Genomic DNA, 18,050 nt, shown 5'->3' with positions numbered 1-18,050 from the left:
TGTGTGTGGGTAATTTCTCTCAGTGTCTGAGTGGCTGGCACGTGCTAAAGTTTATGTATACCATCTGATGGCTGCTGATGATGAGTATGACGATGATACTTTGTTCGTGTTTAATGATGCCGTTTGCCTGTCAACCAGCTGCAGCTACAGAACCTCCTTAGTTTGGCTGGGTTTAACTGCCATTGCCTCTGACTCTGCCTGTGGCTCAGCCTTAGCTTCTGGTGGGACAGCCCTTCTCTACTTTCCTGTCCCATGATATCCTTTACTGACATCAACATTATCATGTAGGTTATGTCGCTGCACGCTCTCTGGCTTTTCATCAACTCAAACCCAATGATTGCCTGTATGACAGCCAGAAGCACGTCAGTGGCGGCTGCTGCTGCTGCTGCTGTTGCCACCGCCTCTGATGCTGCTCCAATGACCCATAAAACGGACGCTGGCCCAGCCAGGACATGAAATCCATTGCAACAAGCTGCCAGCCAGCGTCGCTTTTGTGGTTCACATGGCACGCGCTCAAAAGTAAAGCGGGTCATGTCAAATCGAGCGAGTTTACCTGGTGCTAAGCCTGAGCCCGAGCTCCTGCAGGTGCACGCTGCCAATTGGCATCGATGCAGCTTATTTGCTGCAATTGGCCCTAATGAAATTGAGCGGTGTGCATCTGCACGGAATAGAACGGATATGAGATTAAAACTACAGATTAGACAAGTTGATGTTGGAACAGACTAAGCAGAGTCAACTACAGTTCTGGGAAACTTACCTAAAGATCTGTATACTGAATACAGAAAGTCATTTTTGTAGAGATCAACTAAATCTTATACAAATCTACTAAAGTCATTTATAAAAGAACCCACAGCTAAATGACAAGAAACTCTTCTTGGATCTTAGATATTTTAAAAACATTTATGACACTTTCTTCAACTAGAATATTCATTTCAATGGAATATTAATCATTCGTATTCTCCACATAAATCCACTTTATTGCAGTTTTCTTTCGAAAGTATTATCTGGCTTACAGAATTATCTATTATACGCTTGTCAACATTTTTTTTGTTAACATAAAAGAACACATTTCGGAGAAAGAAAGTAAAGTACGTTAACTTTAACTTTTTAACTATGATAAAACAGAGTTCTGGGAACTTGTTACTACAAGACTTGTGTTCTCTCCAACAAGCATGCAAATTGTAAAAAATTTCAAATAGGTTTATAAATAAAATAAATTTATATATAATAACTCGTATTAATTAAATGCTTGTTAGGAGCAGCTGCTTCTGAGAGCATTTGTTTGCCTTTCAAGGGATTTTTCCCAAAATTTAAATCCAGCGCAAAATAACGTACAAGTGCTTGTCAACCATGTCAAATGCCCTTAAAAGCGAAAAAAAGGTTTTTTCGTGGCAAAAGCGTTTGTTTTATATACAATTGAAATCGTAAATGTCATCATTATTATCATTATTTTGCGGTTGTTGAATGCTTTGAGCTACTTGTGGCTGGCAGCTTTAACCCAACGTCAGAGCATACAAAAACCACCCACCGCCTATCACCCAACCTCCTACTCGCTGGCCCTGGCCTACCCGAGACGTAAGCTTTGCCTGTTCAGCGACTTTGGTTTTATTTATTTAAAGGCCAAAAACCCGATGAAGCCCAAAGTCTTAAGTGGTGAAAAAGCATTCGCTTTGAGCTCGTAACGGTATTCAGGCCTTTCATAATTTCTGTGTGATGGTGCCGCCATTTTAATATTGAAGGATGCTGGCCTGAAGGAGCTCTTTATTCTGTGAAGGCCTTTGCGGCTCCAATAGTACACACCTACACACACACACACACACACACACACACACACACGCAGACAGACATTGACTATACACACTTAACGGCACACGTAGCAGTTGTACAAAAGATGTCGGCAGGGCAGGGTGGGTGTGGCGGGTAGTTGGAGTAGCAAAAGAAATAAAGTAAACGAATGTAAAAATAAAAGCGCTCACGGCAATGAAACGAATACAAAGACAATGATGAAGATGAAAATGACGACGTGGCCAAAGCGAATTTCCCACTAAACAAACGTGGAAAAACATACGAGAATAGAGAAGAATACGCAAGCAGAAACTGTATGGTTATTTATCGTCGGAAAAACACTCTTCTGACAAACGGAAGTTAAATAACGTACCGTTATTTACATACTAAGTGCTACTTCAAAGAATGGCGGCATCCTCTAATGGCGACAGGCCAATCTGAAGTATGGTATCTGCTAGTGTGATATATAATAACTATCCAATAACTACAGAGATATGTGAGTTTCGAGTATACTTATCATGGTCATTATCATTATTCGATAGCGATTAAAAATAGTCGAAGACTTTTCATGCACATGTGTACGCACCTGCAAAGATACAAGAATTGAATCAGACTTAGTAAAGGTTATAAGGTAATCCTAAGTAATATATTGGAGGGAATTTTATTTATCAATTGAAAGGGAAATAAATTAAATAAGAACCCCCAATCCAAGATATTTTTATTTTATTTTATTTTATTTTTTTGTAAGCGCATAAGACGTGAATTGTGAAGCAAACTAAGCTGCTTTTTACAGCGCTGCAGAAATTTTTCACCACACAGGTAAAGTTCTTAACGTCGGTGTAGTTCCTGTCCTTTAATTTATTAATTATACAATCTCGACCTCCTGTTTTTATATCTTAGCTACGAAATCTGTAAAGTACGTCAAAAAAAACTCGTAACAAAATTCTTTGGTTGCTTAAGCGGCTCAAATTATAATTAAAATATTTGATGCAACAGATTTTTTTTTCTCAAACTTTTTCCCACTGCGGTGCTCCTGCTTCTGCATAAGAAAGTTCAGTTTCTTAGACTTTTAATTTTGTAGATAGATTAATTACCGCCTGTATATTTTTAAATTTTATTAAATAAATTTCTATGCAAGTACTAGATGTATTATATATCATTGCACTACGGGGATTTAAATAATCGAATTGCATGGCTTTTTCCGCCCCTTTTCGATGCGTTGATTCTTGTTTTTAGTTTTTTTTCGTAAAAGGAGGTGGGTTTTGCAACTGCAGTTGCAGCTGTTTTTTTTTTTATCATGCTGGCAATTTATTTGCTAGTTGCTGGCAAAGAAAAAAACAAACCAAATGCGAGCCAGAGAAACAGCAATTGTTACAACATTTAAGGATGCCAGCAACGAGGACGAAAAATGGCAATAAAGAAGCCAAAATCAATGGAAATATTCGCGTTTGGCATAAATTCACTTTGGCTTGCATGATAGCCCCTATGGACCAATCCCACTGCTACAACCCCCTCCCACCGCCCACCGCCCACAAAACAACATTTGAAAATAAAACTTTGTAACCCAGTTTCAATTTTAGGTTGGCAAAAAGGCTGAACACATGGTGGATGAGGCACATGTCGGCACATACCAAGCATCAGCTCCCCAGCCCTCCCAATTTTGCCAGCACAGTTTTTGGAGTTCGATATTTTCCGTTCATGAGCGGCAGGTGTGTGCGTGTGCGTCGTTTGCATTTCGGCACAGCTGCAAATGGCGGAAAATAAGAGGCCAAAGGAAACGACGGCCAACAACAGCAGCAACAAAATGGGTGCTGTGAGAACTTTTATTGTTAGCAGCAGCAGCAACAGTAGAAAAAGACAAAAAAAAAGAAAAGAACATTTTTGGACGCACTTTTTTGCAATGCTACAATTTTAAACGACTCCTCGGACATGTGTGTGTATGTGCAGTTAAATATTTTATGAGCTTTCGTTTGTGTCTCTGTGTGTTGCTTTTGGGTTCAGTTTCGTGGTCGTCATGTTGCAAAAATAAAAAAAAAAAAAATATTACAGAAAATGGGGGGAAAAATTCAACAAAGGCAAAACCTGCGCAAATTTTTCTGTTGCTGTTTACTCTGCCTGTGTTATTGCTGCTAGTAGTTCTCTCTGCTCCTCTGCCTGCCATAGAACTGCTACAAACATGCCCTGCAGCAAATTTATTGAATTCTCGCACAACAGCAGCAGCCAGCAAAGCAACTTAATTTTCAAGTGAAACTTTGTTAATGCTCGCCATGTGCTCCAAAAAAGTGGCTCACAGACATTTTCAAGTGCCAGCGGCCAAAAACCAGACCCGAACCACCGAAAACAACAAAAATGTACAGCAAGAAACGTGGGTTTCAGTTTATGTTTGCGCATTGGGCAGGCCAACTGTTGAGAATTTAACTTATTTTATATGTTTTTGACAGAATTATGTTATGATTGGCTGCAAAAAGTTAAAATTTTAAATTTAGATATTGTAGTTTTTTACCATAACACCATAAATAATTTTTAAAAATAAAAAAATTCTTGTCAGAAGTGGGATTCGAACCCACGCCTACAGAGTAGACTGCGACCTGAACGCAGCGCCTTAGACCACTCGGCCATCCTGACCGTTGATACACCTGCGTCACATGCGCCACACAAGCAAAGCACCAAATAAAACAATAACAAAAACAAACAATTAGAACCTGTTCAGTCTGACCACTGAGTCATGGAAAAAAGCTTAAAGCTCTTTCAAGATTTTGAAGGGTGAGCCAATTGTTTATTTAAGAACGTGCAATGCAGTGGGCACTCGGAAATGAAAAAATAAAGTTGATTAACAAAAAAACTATCTTTTTGGCTATTAGAATTTATATATTAATATTGTTTAGCTGGGCTTTAAGAAATAAATTGCAATTTGTAAAATATTTCGTTTATAGGCTTACAATAAGCGATTTAAAGACTTATCGCAGTGAGCAAAAAAAAAACTTGCACAATTGTAGACTTTAAATGCCTTTTGCTAGCATAAATAAAACTACAATATAAAGGGCGCGCGCAGCGGGGCCGGCTGCATGCGAGTGAGACAGCAAATCAAAGCCAGTCGCGCAGCCAAATGGGGAAACATTGTTCTAAAACAATGAAAATACATGGTAAAAGAGGAGCCCAGGGCTCAGAGCTGGAGCCCAACTGAGCGCCCGAAAGCTAACCAACGACATGCAATAAAAGGCAAAAGTGGAATATGTGCCACAGCGCTGAACAGATGCCAACGACCAGCATATATAACAGAGCCCAAACAACCCCTTACCTCTGTACCGCTCTCCCCCTGCCCCTTTTCACAACCCTCCCTAGAGAGTCCACTTGAAACTTTTGCGCTATTGTGCCCCCAAGCGTCATGTACTGCAATTTTTTTTTCTACTACTAACATCAGCTTTTCTGTAGACTTTTTATGTTTCGGGCTCAGTGAATCTTGGCGAAGCACCAGCTCTTTTGGCCACGCCCACAACACAAAGGCCTCACAAAAAAAAAAAAAAAACGATCTGTATATATATTTTTATATATCTGGAGCACATGCTGAAAAATGAAAAGCTGTAAAAAAGTTTTGAAATATAATTGCTGCTGCCTCTATTGTAAACTCTATTAAATTTATAAAGTGGGTAAAAGTTGTTGTTCTGTTATTGTTTTTTTGATTTTATTTTTTCTTTTCGTTTGGCTCGGTTGAAGCATTGATTAATAGTTTTATTGTATTCGTGTAGAGGCTGGCCATTAATTTTGCGTTTTTAATAAAAGAGCACCACTCAATTAAGTATATGGGTCGGGTCACACACACACACACACACACACACACACACACAAACACACACACACACACAAACACACACACACACACACACACACACACACACAAACACATATTGCTGAAAGTGCAAAAGCTGGTGCATTTTATATATATGGGCCTATAACAATAAAAACCAGTTTTTTAAGCCGATTTTAGTTGGTCAATTGACGGTTTTTATGAAAACATTTTACGGGCATTTAAATTTTGAAAATATGTTATATTGAAAGAATTAAGCAGCTTTCTAAGTGCATAAAAGAAGCTTAACTCCTATTCATTGCAATCAATTATTTATTAGAATTGAATGGAAGTGAAACTGTTTTAAATTTTAATAGTTGCCAGTAAAAATATGAATAATCTGTTTAACTAAAATACTTTACTGTATCTGATATTAGTATGTATAAAGTCCAAAAACTATAAATGCCTGAGCTACAAACCTATAATATTAATTGAGTTAATGGCTTATCGAATTTTTTACTTGTATTAAGATTTAATCATTTGTTAAGTACAAACTACAAATGACTCAGCTCTAAAAATTAAAACTTTTGCAAACTATGTTGCTAATCTCTGGACATAAACTATGAGCTTATCAGCCAGAATAATAATTTCTGTGACACGCTGTCTGGCTACTTTGCAAGGTCAATGGTTAGATTAGAAGTCATTTATTTAAATGCAGCTGCCTTTGATGTGCTCACATTTTCCAATTCTCAATTTGGAAAAATTTCCCCTGTTACTGGGGCCATCAAAATAAGAGTTGCCCAAAAATGAGGCGTCAAAATGTCTCTAAGGCCCGAACCTGAGTGGAATACTTAAAAACTTGGCAAGGCGAGCAGCAAGGCATTGGCGAAATGAAAACCCGAACCATGGGAAATGCGATAGCATTTTCATAATTTCGCCATTTGGAAAATATCTCACGCATTTGCAATTATGTGCGGATTTCTCATTTCATTTCATTTCTTCATTTCATTTCATTTACGTTGCGGCCTTGCGGCTTTCGACCCAAGCGAGAAACCGCAGTTGGTTACAACAACCAGATAAAAAAAAAATGTATATAATTTTTTTATTTGGTTGTTATTGTTGTTGCGCTTTTCCTCCTGTTTGTTTGCAGTTGTTCTGCTGCACATTTATGCGCAGCCACATTTCAAAAGCAATAAATTTTGCAGCTTTGCGCTGCAACAAAAAACAGAAAGAAAAATACAGAAAAAAGAGCGAGTAGAAATTGGCGAAGAAAACTTTGCTCATTTGCGCGATTTTGATTTTTTTATACCAACGCAGGCAAGCTAAAATAAATTAAGGAATTGCACACAAAACAACAAATTCAAAGTATGGCAAACTTTTCATTGCTGGGGTGAGCGGTAACGCCCAAGTAAAAACATTCAATATTTTAATAAAAAATAAACTTTTTTAGCTAAACATTGCGCTTACTATATAAACGCCAGAAGATTCAGATTTTTGATAGCCCACTAAAAAATACCCTGTCCGAGGGGAACTTATAATTAAAATATTCCATGCGATCTTATAGAATAAAAATTTAATTACTATTATGCGACATGCGACATTATCTTTTATTTATCAAACGATCAAACCTTATCCTCTTTATCCTATGTACTTCATAATTAGGCTGAATTAGGCTAATAAATAGGTTAAATGTTGCTTATTCAATGATATACCCTTTTGACTGGCTAACGAGGAAAATAAAATACTTCATACAATTTCGTTTTGTGAAAAGTATATATAACTATTTCACACGCTTGTTTCTGCAGCGAAAAAAATAGTTGCTCTGTTTTGCTTCATCTCTTTTCATAGTGTTTTTTTTCCTTAGGTACCGCGCTCTGAACCCAACCCTTACCCCCCCCCGGACGCAATGCTATTATTTTATCCATTGAATTGTACAAGCTGGTAACAATTTGCAGCATATTCCCCCGATATGAAAATTCCTCTCGAGTCTTGCCATGAAAATTAATTGCGCATTTATTTGAGAGAGTTTTAGTCTATGTCAAAAGATTTCCTTACAACACACTGAGTTTTGTTTCGCGCTTGGTTTTTTTTCATTCGGTTTACCTTACCTTGGAATTTATATTTTTAATTTTATGTATTTATAATTTAAAAAAATTCGGCATTAAATGTCAGCATTGTTGTTTTAATATATAAAAAAAAGGTACTCCAAAAATTGCAACATAAAAATTTAAGGGCAATTATTGTTAGAAATTGTTAATAAAGGTGCAATGGCATTTAATATTATTAATATTTGCACATCTTTTGCATTTTTGTTAGCCTGTTTCAATATTTTCATTATTTATATATACTTTTGAGCATAAAATCGAACGCTTCATATAATTTATTGGTTTTGATAAAATATCTTAATATACTAATCATTTTCATAGATCCCACCAGAACTAAGTGATGTATATAAATACTTAATATACTTAGTTCCTACTTGTCAGGTGATGAACAAAGTGGAATGTAAGATTTAAATGTACGTTGCGGTGTAGCATTGAATGCGTGTGTAGCATTATTATAATTATCAAATATAATCGCACTGCAAAAAAGAAAAGCAAAAGTAGAAAGTGTCGAAGATCCCCAGAAATGTATGGATTATCAACGCGCAGCGTCTGAAAGTCGTCGAGTGTCAAATTCATAAATGTTATAGATCATGGAGAACGAAACGCTGCAGTCCGCATAGCGATTACACAACACTGATGTTGACTGCGGCAGCACTGCGGATCACTATGCATTTGAGCTGCCGCTTGGCTTATCTCACCTGATCCAGCAGCGTGCGATCCAAGGCCAGGGAAGTTGAGCTGGTGATGAGCTGGGCACCAATGCGGCAACTGATAAGTGCGGACCGAATTGCACATAATTGGTGAATTAAATGATGATGTTGGCTATTTTTGGCTGTTGTGCCAAGTGTCTGATGCTGATATGGTGCAATGCCGGACATGGTTGGGGTATAAAAGCAGCAGCTGCAGCATAGTGAAAGCAACAGTCTTTAGGTGTTTGGAGCTAAAGCATACCAAAGCCGGAGCAGTAAGAGAAAACGCATCAAGGATGAAACTGACATTGGTCCTTCTAGCCCTGGTGGGCTGTGTGGCCGCATTCAGCGTGCCCACCTCGACAAAGGTGAAAATCGCCGATCAAGAATTTTTGCAAAAGCAAAAGTTCTTCTTCGAGATTGTCTACCGTGTGGAGGATCCACTACTGTTCGAGGAATGGATCAAGTTGGGACAAAAATTGGTCGTTGACAAGTCGCTATACACCGTGAGTATTATATGAGCTGAAATAGTGGCCTAATCCCCTGATCTAACGCTGTGCTTCCGGCAGACTTTCGACTTCTATATGGAGAAATTCTGGGAGTCTTACAAGCTGGGCGCCTTGCTGCCAAAGGGTGAATTCTTCGGTGCTCTGGTGAAGACCCATCACAAGCAGGCCTGGGGTCTGTTCAACTTCTTCTACTACGCCAAGGACTGGGAAACCTTCTCCCAGAATGTCGCCTGGGCTCGCATCCATGTGAACGAGGGCATGTTTATCTATGCTTTGACCCTGGCTGTTATCCACAAGCCCGAGTTCGAAGGCTTCATACTGCCCCAGATCTATGAGATCTTCCCTCAGTACTTCTTCAACAGCAAATTCGTGTACGAGGCCGAAAAGTTCGACTATGATGTGTTCAGCAAGTATATCATGTACGAGAAGGAATACAAGGACATTCTGTACAAGGACATTAGCGAGTTCAGCGACAACTTCTACTTCTACACCAAGGACTGGAAGACCTGGCAGTGGTGGAAGATGATGGGTCTGGGCGAGCACTGGCACTTCGAGGACAAGTACTTCCTGCGTGAGAACATAGCACAGTATAACAAGGAACCCAAATACGCCGACATCATTAAGGATGTGCAAAAGTTCTATATGCCCGTTGATTATACCCGCGACATTGATTTCTTCAACGCTGAGAGCAAGCTGAGCTACTTCACCGAGGATTTGGGCTGGAACTCGTACTGGTACTACCTGAACTTGGACTATGCTTTCTTCCTGGATGGCAAGCAATTCGGCCTGGATAAGGACCGTCGCGGCGAATACTGGATCTACAATGTTCAACAGATCTTGGCTCGTTACTACCAGGAGCGTTTGGCCAACGGCTTCGGCGAAATTCCTGAATTCTTCTGGTACAAACAGATCGAATATGGCTACGATCCTCAGCTGATCTACTACAACGGTGTTGGCTACAGCTACCGCAAGAATTACTTCGAGTACCAGACCTACGGCAAATTCGACATTCTCTACCAGATCCAAAACTTCTTCGACCGCATCTACGATGTGCTGGACACCGGCTACTTCAAGACCGCCGATGGCGTTGTCATCGATCTCCACAAGCCCGAGTCTATCAAGTTCATTGGCAACTATCTGCAGGGTAATGTTGATACCTATGACAAGTACTTCTTCAACTACTGGTACGTGCTGTCGCATATGTACTTCGCCGATGTTGACTACTATGACTTCGAGGTGTTCCCCAATGTGTTCCTCAACTTCGAGACCATGCTGCGTGATCCCTTCTTCTACTCCTTCTACAAGAAGTTCACCGATGTATTCTACAAATTCAAGTTCTTCCTGGGACCCTACACAAAGAAGGATCTGTACTATGAGGGCATCACCATCAAGGATGTGAGCGTTAGCAAGCTGACCACCTACTTCGACTTTGTGGACTTCGATGTCACCAATCTGCTCAATGACAAGATGACCTTTGTCGATGGCAAGTTCGTCTGGGACAAGACTCTTTTGGCCCGTCAGGCCCGCCTCAACCACAAGCCTTTCAACTTCGAGTTCACGATCGATTCAGCCAAGGAGCAGAAGGGTGTTGTGCGCGTCTTCCTGGGACCGAAATTCGACGAGTTCGGTCGCGTTATCCCACTGAAGTACAACGGCCAGAACTTTGTTCAGATCGACAGCTTTGTCTATCCCTTCGTTGCCGGTCAGAACACCATCAAGCGCAGCTCCAAGGAGTTCACCTACACCGCTGAGGATCGCGCCACCTACACTGAACTCTACAAGTACGTCCAGCTGGCCAGCGAGGGCAAATACAAATTCCCATTGGACATTAGTGAGCCGCACAACGCCTTCCCCGATCGTCTGGTGCTGCCACGTGGTTGGGAGCAGGGCTTGCCCATGCAATTCTACTTCTTTGTCTCGCCCTACACCGAGGATTACGAACAGTTCTCCAACTTCGACTACGCCTACCAGGCTGGCGTTGGCTCCGGCACCCGCTTTGTGGACAGCAAACCATTCGGCTATCCCTTCGATCGCTCTGTCGATGAGTACAGCTTCTTCGTGCCCAACGGTTACTTCAAGGACGTCAAGATCTACTACGTCGACACCTTTGCCAAGTACTTCGAGAAGAAGTATGAGAACTACGGCGTGTTCGACTACTCCGTGGAGTACTAGACAACGCCATTCGATTTAGCTCTTAATTAATTTCTAATGTTTCTAATGCAATACCAAAAAATCAAACCAAAAAATAAAAAACAACTCAGAAAACCAAGAAGAACAACGAAACGATGAAGACCAAAGCTTAAAATAAAGAAACAAAAATTAAACAAATGCAACATTGAGTTCTTTTTTGATAGATATTTTTCAACCTTTTGGCAAACACATAAATAAAAATATACAATAATATTGTATATTATAATATTTCAAAGATCAAGAATATATCAAAGGGAATAACAAGCTAAATTAATTCCCAATACAAAAGTTGATCAGCTGACCCAGCAGACATATGGATATATGGGGTTTTCGTAAAATGTTTTGATCTGACCAAGAGACTTTCTGCTCGATATTAGGGGAACTTGAAAACTGACAACTGAACTAACTTATATGCTTTATCCGGTCAGAGATCGGATGAGATAATTTCAATCAATTTTCTTATATTTTATAGACAATATAATATATACGAATGTGCAACGAATTCAATGAATAACATCAAAGGGATGCCGTAAATGCAGTTCGATTCTGTATTGTTGCACAAAAACTTTTTCAGATTGACAAGCAAAATGCGCGACCACTTGATCCTGTGGCAATCCTTGCCAATTGTCATCTGCTTGGCACTCGTTCCGATTGTCATACGTTGCAGAGGCAGCCGGTTAATGTGTCATTCTTACCGCAAACTGTGGCAACGTCGCACTGATTGCATTCGAATTGAAATCAACCGCAAAAACTAATAATAAAGTTCAAATGTTAAATGCGGCTGATCGAAAGGGCGCCGTTAAAACGCAGTACACAGCACAGCGCAGCCAACTGCGCGCTAGCCTCCACCCCAAAGGCAATTTGATAGCAATGCGGGTGCGTTACCCGATATACACACACACACACACACACACACCCACACACCCACACACACACACTAGCGATTGCCCATTGCGTTTGCTATGTAAATGAAGTTATGCTCTGCGGCTTTGATGTGGCGCCCTATTGCCGCCCATTTTCACAATTGAATCATGAGAGAGACACAAGTATGCCCCATTGCCAAAGCGTTATCTGAGCCGATGTGGCAACCTGATTTGGTAACGATAATTTACAGTTATGCCCAACGCTGCCAGCCCGCGATTATTGCTGTCTATCGCATCTGCATATCCAGTCGAATTTGAATTCGCATTCGCATTTGCATTTTCAGTTGCAAGCTAGCAGCTGATTACAGATTGCACATTTGGATTTAGGTTCGAACTGTGGTTGGAGTTGGGACTGGGGTACGTGTTCGGGTTCGGGGTTCGGTAGTTGGCGGCGATTCCTCTTTGGTCATGAGCCTAATGTTGTTTGCTGTATTCCGAGCGAGTAGTGCAATTTATTGCCGACCATCTATTTGGAAATTAGGGCCGGCAGATTGAACGGCATGTGGACAGCAATATGGGGTTAAAAAGTGAACTGTTAAGGGAAATTGGATTTAAATTTATAACTTATGCTGAAACGATTGTTCAATTAAGTTTAGTTCATTGTCTGCCACCAACTTATATGGGAGAAAGCGTTAATATGTACTTTAAATATATTCAATGCTTTTTATCCGTAGGCCATTGATTCCATAACTTAATGTGTCGCCCAAATATAAAGTAAAAAGCCTTAGGTTTCGATTAAATTAAAGCTCTTGCTTCCACCCATCAAAGTTTTGTATCAATTTCATTTTCAATATCATAATTAATATATTTTGCCATCATCCATTAAAGTTCACCAAGCAGTTGTCTTTCATTGTTAAAGCTTACAACGCGCCTCAAATTTCAGCTAAATGGCTTTTGTACAAGTGTCCATATTCTGGCATACTACATATACAATTACTTTAACAGAGAGCTGAAGCTGCAGAGCATGCCATATTTTATGGCCTGTTTCATTCTCATTTTCCCCAGTGAAAATGTTGAGGATGGGCCTTGGCAACGGGGCTAATCAGAAATAGTTCCCTGATGCCCGCTCAGACAAGCTGGGCAGACTTAGTCGAGCTTATCCAGCTGGGCATGTCTGCTTTGTTGGTCATGTACTTTGTGTCTACAATTTATTTCAGTCATTTTAATTGATATCGTCGCTGGCACTTCCCTCGATACACCCACAGCATGTAGCTGAAGTGCAGCTTCTTGTTATTTGTAACAATTAATATCCAATATCTGAGCGCTGCCATCATTAGTTTTTGCCAGCCCAACGACCCACTGTCTGTTCTAGATATCTCACTCGCCGACAACTACAAAAACGGATGATATCAATGAACGAACTATAACAAAAGCATGCGCCAGGGCTAAGTACAAAAAGAGTCACAGATGGAGCAAAGCAAAAAAAAAAAAATATATATAGAAGAAAAAAATTGGAAGCGAATCCTTGTTGTTGTTGTTGTTTTGTCAGGCATTGATGCTGCATTTGACAGACCATTTATCATCGCACTAATTGTGTATCATTAAAAAAAGGCGACGCGGCAGGGCGCAGCAGCGCTGATGTTAATCCAAAGGAAAAACAGGCAGGGCCATTGCCGCAGCTCTGCGCCCAACCAGACGCCCTATCGATGAGCCCCAATGTGGCACGGCCTGACTCTGACAATGGCAGCGCCGTTGGCGGCAGCGCTGTCAGCAGCAGCGACAGCGACAGCAGCAGCGACAACAGGCATGACAGTGATAGAAATCTGTGGCAAGCAGATTAAACGTGTTCGCAGACAGCGAAAGGAGCGCGGCTGAGTGCAGAGTAAAGGAGTAGTCCATAGAGTTGAATTTGTCGCTGGCAGACGGGCGTTGTAAAAGTCAGTCATGATTATCGCCACTTAGCCACCCGCTAAGCAGGGCGGCCTGACAATGGACTCAACGCTAATGCATCCAGCTAAAATTTACAGCGGAAGACTAAGATACAAAATTGGAAATATTATATAGAATGCATCAGAGTTGCCGCACGTCATGTTGGAGAATTGATTTATATTGAACTTGATAAGAGTGCAGGTCAATAATATGCTGCTTTAAATATATTTTTGCTTTATTCTTTATAAGCATTAACTTTATCGTAAAGCTCACACAGCAAGTTGCAATGGAAGCGTCTCTCACGTCCCCGAAACCTTCTATGTTCGATTGTTCTTTCTTCTATACCACTAAATTCTATCTATATATGTTTTAAAATCAGTGAAACAATTGTAAAGAAAAATGCAATGCCCCCAAAAGTTTACGTTGCTTCGGTATACGGTTCGATCTAATTCCACGCCTTAAGGCTCGGTTCGCAAAATTGATTTTTCTCATCTAAAAACTCAGGGTTGCTTTGATTCGCAAGTTTCTTTTTTTTTTTGTAAATATGCAATAGAATATTTTACTGAAAAATAAATTTCAATTATCACAATAAGGTATATTTTGTATAAATATATATAAAACTTCACTCTTTTATGCATCTTAAAGCTTAGCCCGAATATTATGTAGAGATTAAGGGTACTCTTCCCTTGTTTACTCGATTTCTCCCTCTATTGTCGATTACTAACCAAAACACAGAGAATTATTCATTTGTAACATCGGTAATCTATTCAATTGCTTGTCTCCGTGGCCACTTTTTGTCAAGTCCGGGAAGTCGGATAACACAAGCGACTATCAAAGGCTCTGCTTCTACAAAAGCTTGGGGCAATGTTTTCGACAAAGTGAGCAATAGAAATAGCAATGGTATCGATAATTTGCAAGCTGTCAAAGCATGTCAACGCCATATCCGGCCCACCGTGCAGGCGTACCGGAACGACATAACGACAGACAGTTGATGACTAGAGCAGAGACTAATGAGAAACGTGCGGCATGAGTTGCGATAAATGGCTAACACAGCGAAATCGGCGATATTACTCGTATATAGCATTTGCAGCCATTGTTGCCAACCGCACGCACAAATACATAATAATAATAATAAAAATTCAAAGCCTTTCCATTCGAGCAATGATGATGGATTACGGCTGTCAAGTCTCCAACCCGGCATCTATTGCCCACCCATTTGCCCCGGCTCCAGCAATTTTCTCTGACTCATTGTGCGCCTGATGAAAATGTTAATGTCGTTGCCAATCAGTTTATTAATCCGTCCAGTGTGAGCTAGTTGATTTAGTTTTTCCCTCAACCCAATCACTTTTGCCCATTGGCAGTCGAGAGCATAGTAGAAAATCGAAAACAATTAAGCGCAGCTTTCCACGGCGTTCCGCGTGTTGATGAATCGCAAAATTACTGGACAGCAAATCGGAGTGAAACGGAGAGAGACGTCTCCCAGAGCTACTAACCTCATGCGCAGGTTGTCACGTAATACATACTAATTAATATTGATATTCGGGTGCGAGCAGTTACGAGACCAACTCTCATTATGTTCTAGTTTTCTGCTTAGTAATGACTTTTTGATAGACAAAGTCGGTAATGGAACACCAAAAATCAGCATGAGACACAGTTTTTCCCATTTACACCCCATTGTTATTTCAATTTGTGTGTTAAGTTTCATAACTGGAGCACAAAACAAGGCGTTAATTGAAATGTCTGAATTGCAGAGCTGGTCGGCAAAGATTAAGTTCTAACGAGCTAAATGAAAGCAGTTAAAGGCACTGGTTAGACCGACAGACAGAGGAAGGAATTTGCTTTGGATATACACACAAAACTAAAGCCTATCGACTTCTTATAGGCTGTGCTTATTTTGGAAAAATCAATATCCTAACTTCAAGTGCTGGCCTAAGTAATAAATAAAATGCACAATGCTTAGTTTCGCCAAAATAAATAAAAACATTGAAAAATTTATACCTTATAAGCTATGGGGACATTTCTGGGAAAATTGTCGACAAAATTTTGGTTTGGTTCAAGTTAAGATTTGGCCATTCATTCCTATTAAAGAGGAAGCATGAAACTTGCAACAAGCGGAAATATTGAAAATGTCAAGAGGTCAATTTGGTAAGTCAAGGCATATTTCGAAAACGGAATAATTGAATAATTTTTGGCTATAACCAATTCCCAGAACAGGGCCAAATGACAGCTGTAAAGGAACTTTCCTTTTGTCAGACTGTCAAAATTAGATTATTGGCCAGTGTGGCAAATTAAAAAGCCCAGACACGTACGCATGCAGCATTGCCAACAAATGTTGGTAGCTAACAAAGCAGGAACAAGAACAACAACTGAAATCCGAGCGAGTTGTTCGGGTCGATTTTAACACGCTCGTAAAATGTTGAAGCAAATGTGCGGCAGGATGCGTGTTCGGTATGCCAAATGCATTTGATGGGTTGGGTGGCTGCAAAGGAGGCCAAATGCGAGGCGAGGCCAAGTCAAACTGAATGCTGATGTCTGTGAGTGTGAGTATGTCTGGGATTTCTATTTGTTCTTGTTGTTGTCGTTGTTGTTGTCATAAAAGCAAGGGGGACAAGCGCAATAAAAGCATGAAATGTGCCTGGTCCTGGCCACGCTGCTGCTGCTGACTGATGCAAAACAATTTCAAAAACTGATAACAGCGAGCGGCTACAAATATTTAATGAAATCAAGGATGCCGCACGAACAACAGTAGCAGCAACAGCAGCGGCAACAACAACAAAAATGCAATTGTTGCATTATTAATTTATATTATGCGCAATTGTTGAGCTCGGACGCACACATGAGGCAGGCGGCACGGGGCAGTCGATGGGCGGCTGCTTTTCCCGGTTGCTGTTCATGCGGAAAAATGGCAAGGAAATGAATGGAAAATGTGTGCTGAGGTGAGCAGAAGTGCTCTGCCGCCAGATAAGCACATGTAACGGTTGTCGGTTGCATGAAATCATAAAAAACGTGAAGAAAAAGAATCCAGGAAGAGTCAACAGTTCGAAGTTTAAATACCCTTACTTAGAACGATTGGCCCTAGAAGTGGACCTTGATATAGTTATTGGCTTTAATTGAATGTAAATGATAATTTATATTTTATAGAACTTCATTTTGTGTTCTTTCACGCATGACACCTGATTTGGATATAGTTGTAGTAGCTCGGATCTTAGTGCTGATAAAAAGTATATATTCTTTGTGGCTACAAAGTTAAATGCGTCGCACACTTTGTGACAAAATAACAATACCCTCGGCAAAAATACAAGAAAAAAAAAAAAGAAGCAGCAGTTAGCGTACATCTGGGAGAGTCAGAGCGGAAAAGCCAACCAATTTTCCCAGCCGCATAACAAGTTGCTCTGGCAGCCAGGCAGGGGAAAGGTGAAAGAAATGCTGTAATAAAAACAACAATTGAACACAGTTATGATTGAAGTGGAAGTAAAACACAAACGGTACAAAGGAGACACGGCTCCGAACAGGACGAACAAAGTGCCAGCCGTCATAGTCGTTGTCGTCGTCAATGCGGAACTATGCACCAGGGGGTTGGCTCAGTGCCCATGTGACTGGGATTGTGGGATAACACTCCACCAACAGCCAGAGCAAAGGCAGCGCCACCACCACCATCGCCAACATCACCACCACAAGGACAACCGACAGCATCCCTAAACGAGAAAGCTGCTGACGTTGGTTTTGTAATTTGTATCGATCGATTTTGATGTTTTGTTACTTCAATGAGAGCGCATCGCATTTACCAATCGTACGTGATACACGTTAAGAAAATGAAAGCTTACCCAAACAACATGCCTTGTATACGCACATATGTATGTAAGACAAGGAAAGGACTGGAAAATAAACAAAATATTGGCAGGACAACTGGTCTGGTGATACATTCATTATTGTAATCTTTTGTTTTTTTTTATTATTTAATTTATTTAACGGCTTGTAGGGATTAATGTTTCTCCATCTCCTATGCAATGATCGGAATCTTTAATATCTGTGATATAAAAAATGTGATATATTGTTTTTCTTTTTTTCAAAATTATTTCTAGTTTCCTTTTTATAAACAGATCCATGTTTAAAGGAAACTTACCAAAGTTGTCTGAATACTTATTTTGATATTAAAATAAATATACTATAAACAATTTCACAAAATTCAATCTCCG

General features: G+C 40.1%; 2 protein-coding genes and 1 non-coding gene across 3 annotated transcripts in view; 1 reads left to right on the top strand and 2 right to left on the bottom strand.

Moving 5' to 3' along the window:
- The window catches only part of Sema1a (semaphorin 1a), a 185,847-nt gene that overhangs the window by 72,445 nt on the left and 95,352 nt on the right, over window positions 1-18,050 (bottom strand). The window lies entirely within an intron of this gene.
- TRNAL-CAG (transfer RNA leucine (anticodon CAG)) lies at window positions 4,328-4,410 on the bottom strand. Its single transcript has one exon. It is a non-coding gene; the product is annotated as a tRNA-Leu (tRNA).
- Window positions 8,595-11,181, top strand: Lsp1gamma (Larval serum protein 1 gamma). The gene is made up of 2 exons (XM_002051570.3): window positions 8,595-8,869; window positions 8,933-11,181. Exons 1-2 carry the CDS (start codon window positions 8,660-8,662, stop codon window positions 11,042-11,044), a joined length of 2,322 nt encoding a protein of 773 aa, XP_002051606.1. The 5' UTR covers window positions 8,595-8,659; the 3' UTR covers window positions 11,045-11,181.

Source organism: Drosophila virilis, chromosome 4 (genome assembly GCF_030788295.1).
Source record: "Drosophila virilis strain 15010-1051.87 chromosome 4, Dvir_AGI_RSII-ME, whole genome shotgun sequence".
Lineage (NCBI taxonomy): Eukaryota > Metazoa > Arthropoda > Insecta > Diptera > Drosophilidae > Drosophila > Drosophila virilis.
The sequence above is the reverse complement of the archived record's forward strand: the minus strand, read 5'-3'. Positions and strand labels throughout refer to the sequence as shown.

What these genes read in the sequence shown, in the direction of transcription:
- Lsp1gamma (XM_002051570.3), top strand. Translation starts at nt 8,660, where the DNA reads ATGAAACTGACATTGGTCCTTCTAGCCCTGGTGGGCTGTGTGGCCGCA. An exon ending in TTGACAAGTCGCTATACACC is followed by an intron (nt 8,870 to 8,932) that starts GTGAGTATTATA and finishes TGCTTCCGGCAG; the next exon opens with ACTTTCGACTTCTATATGGA.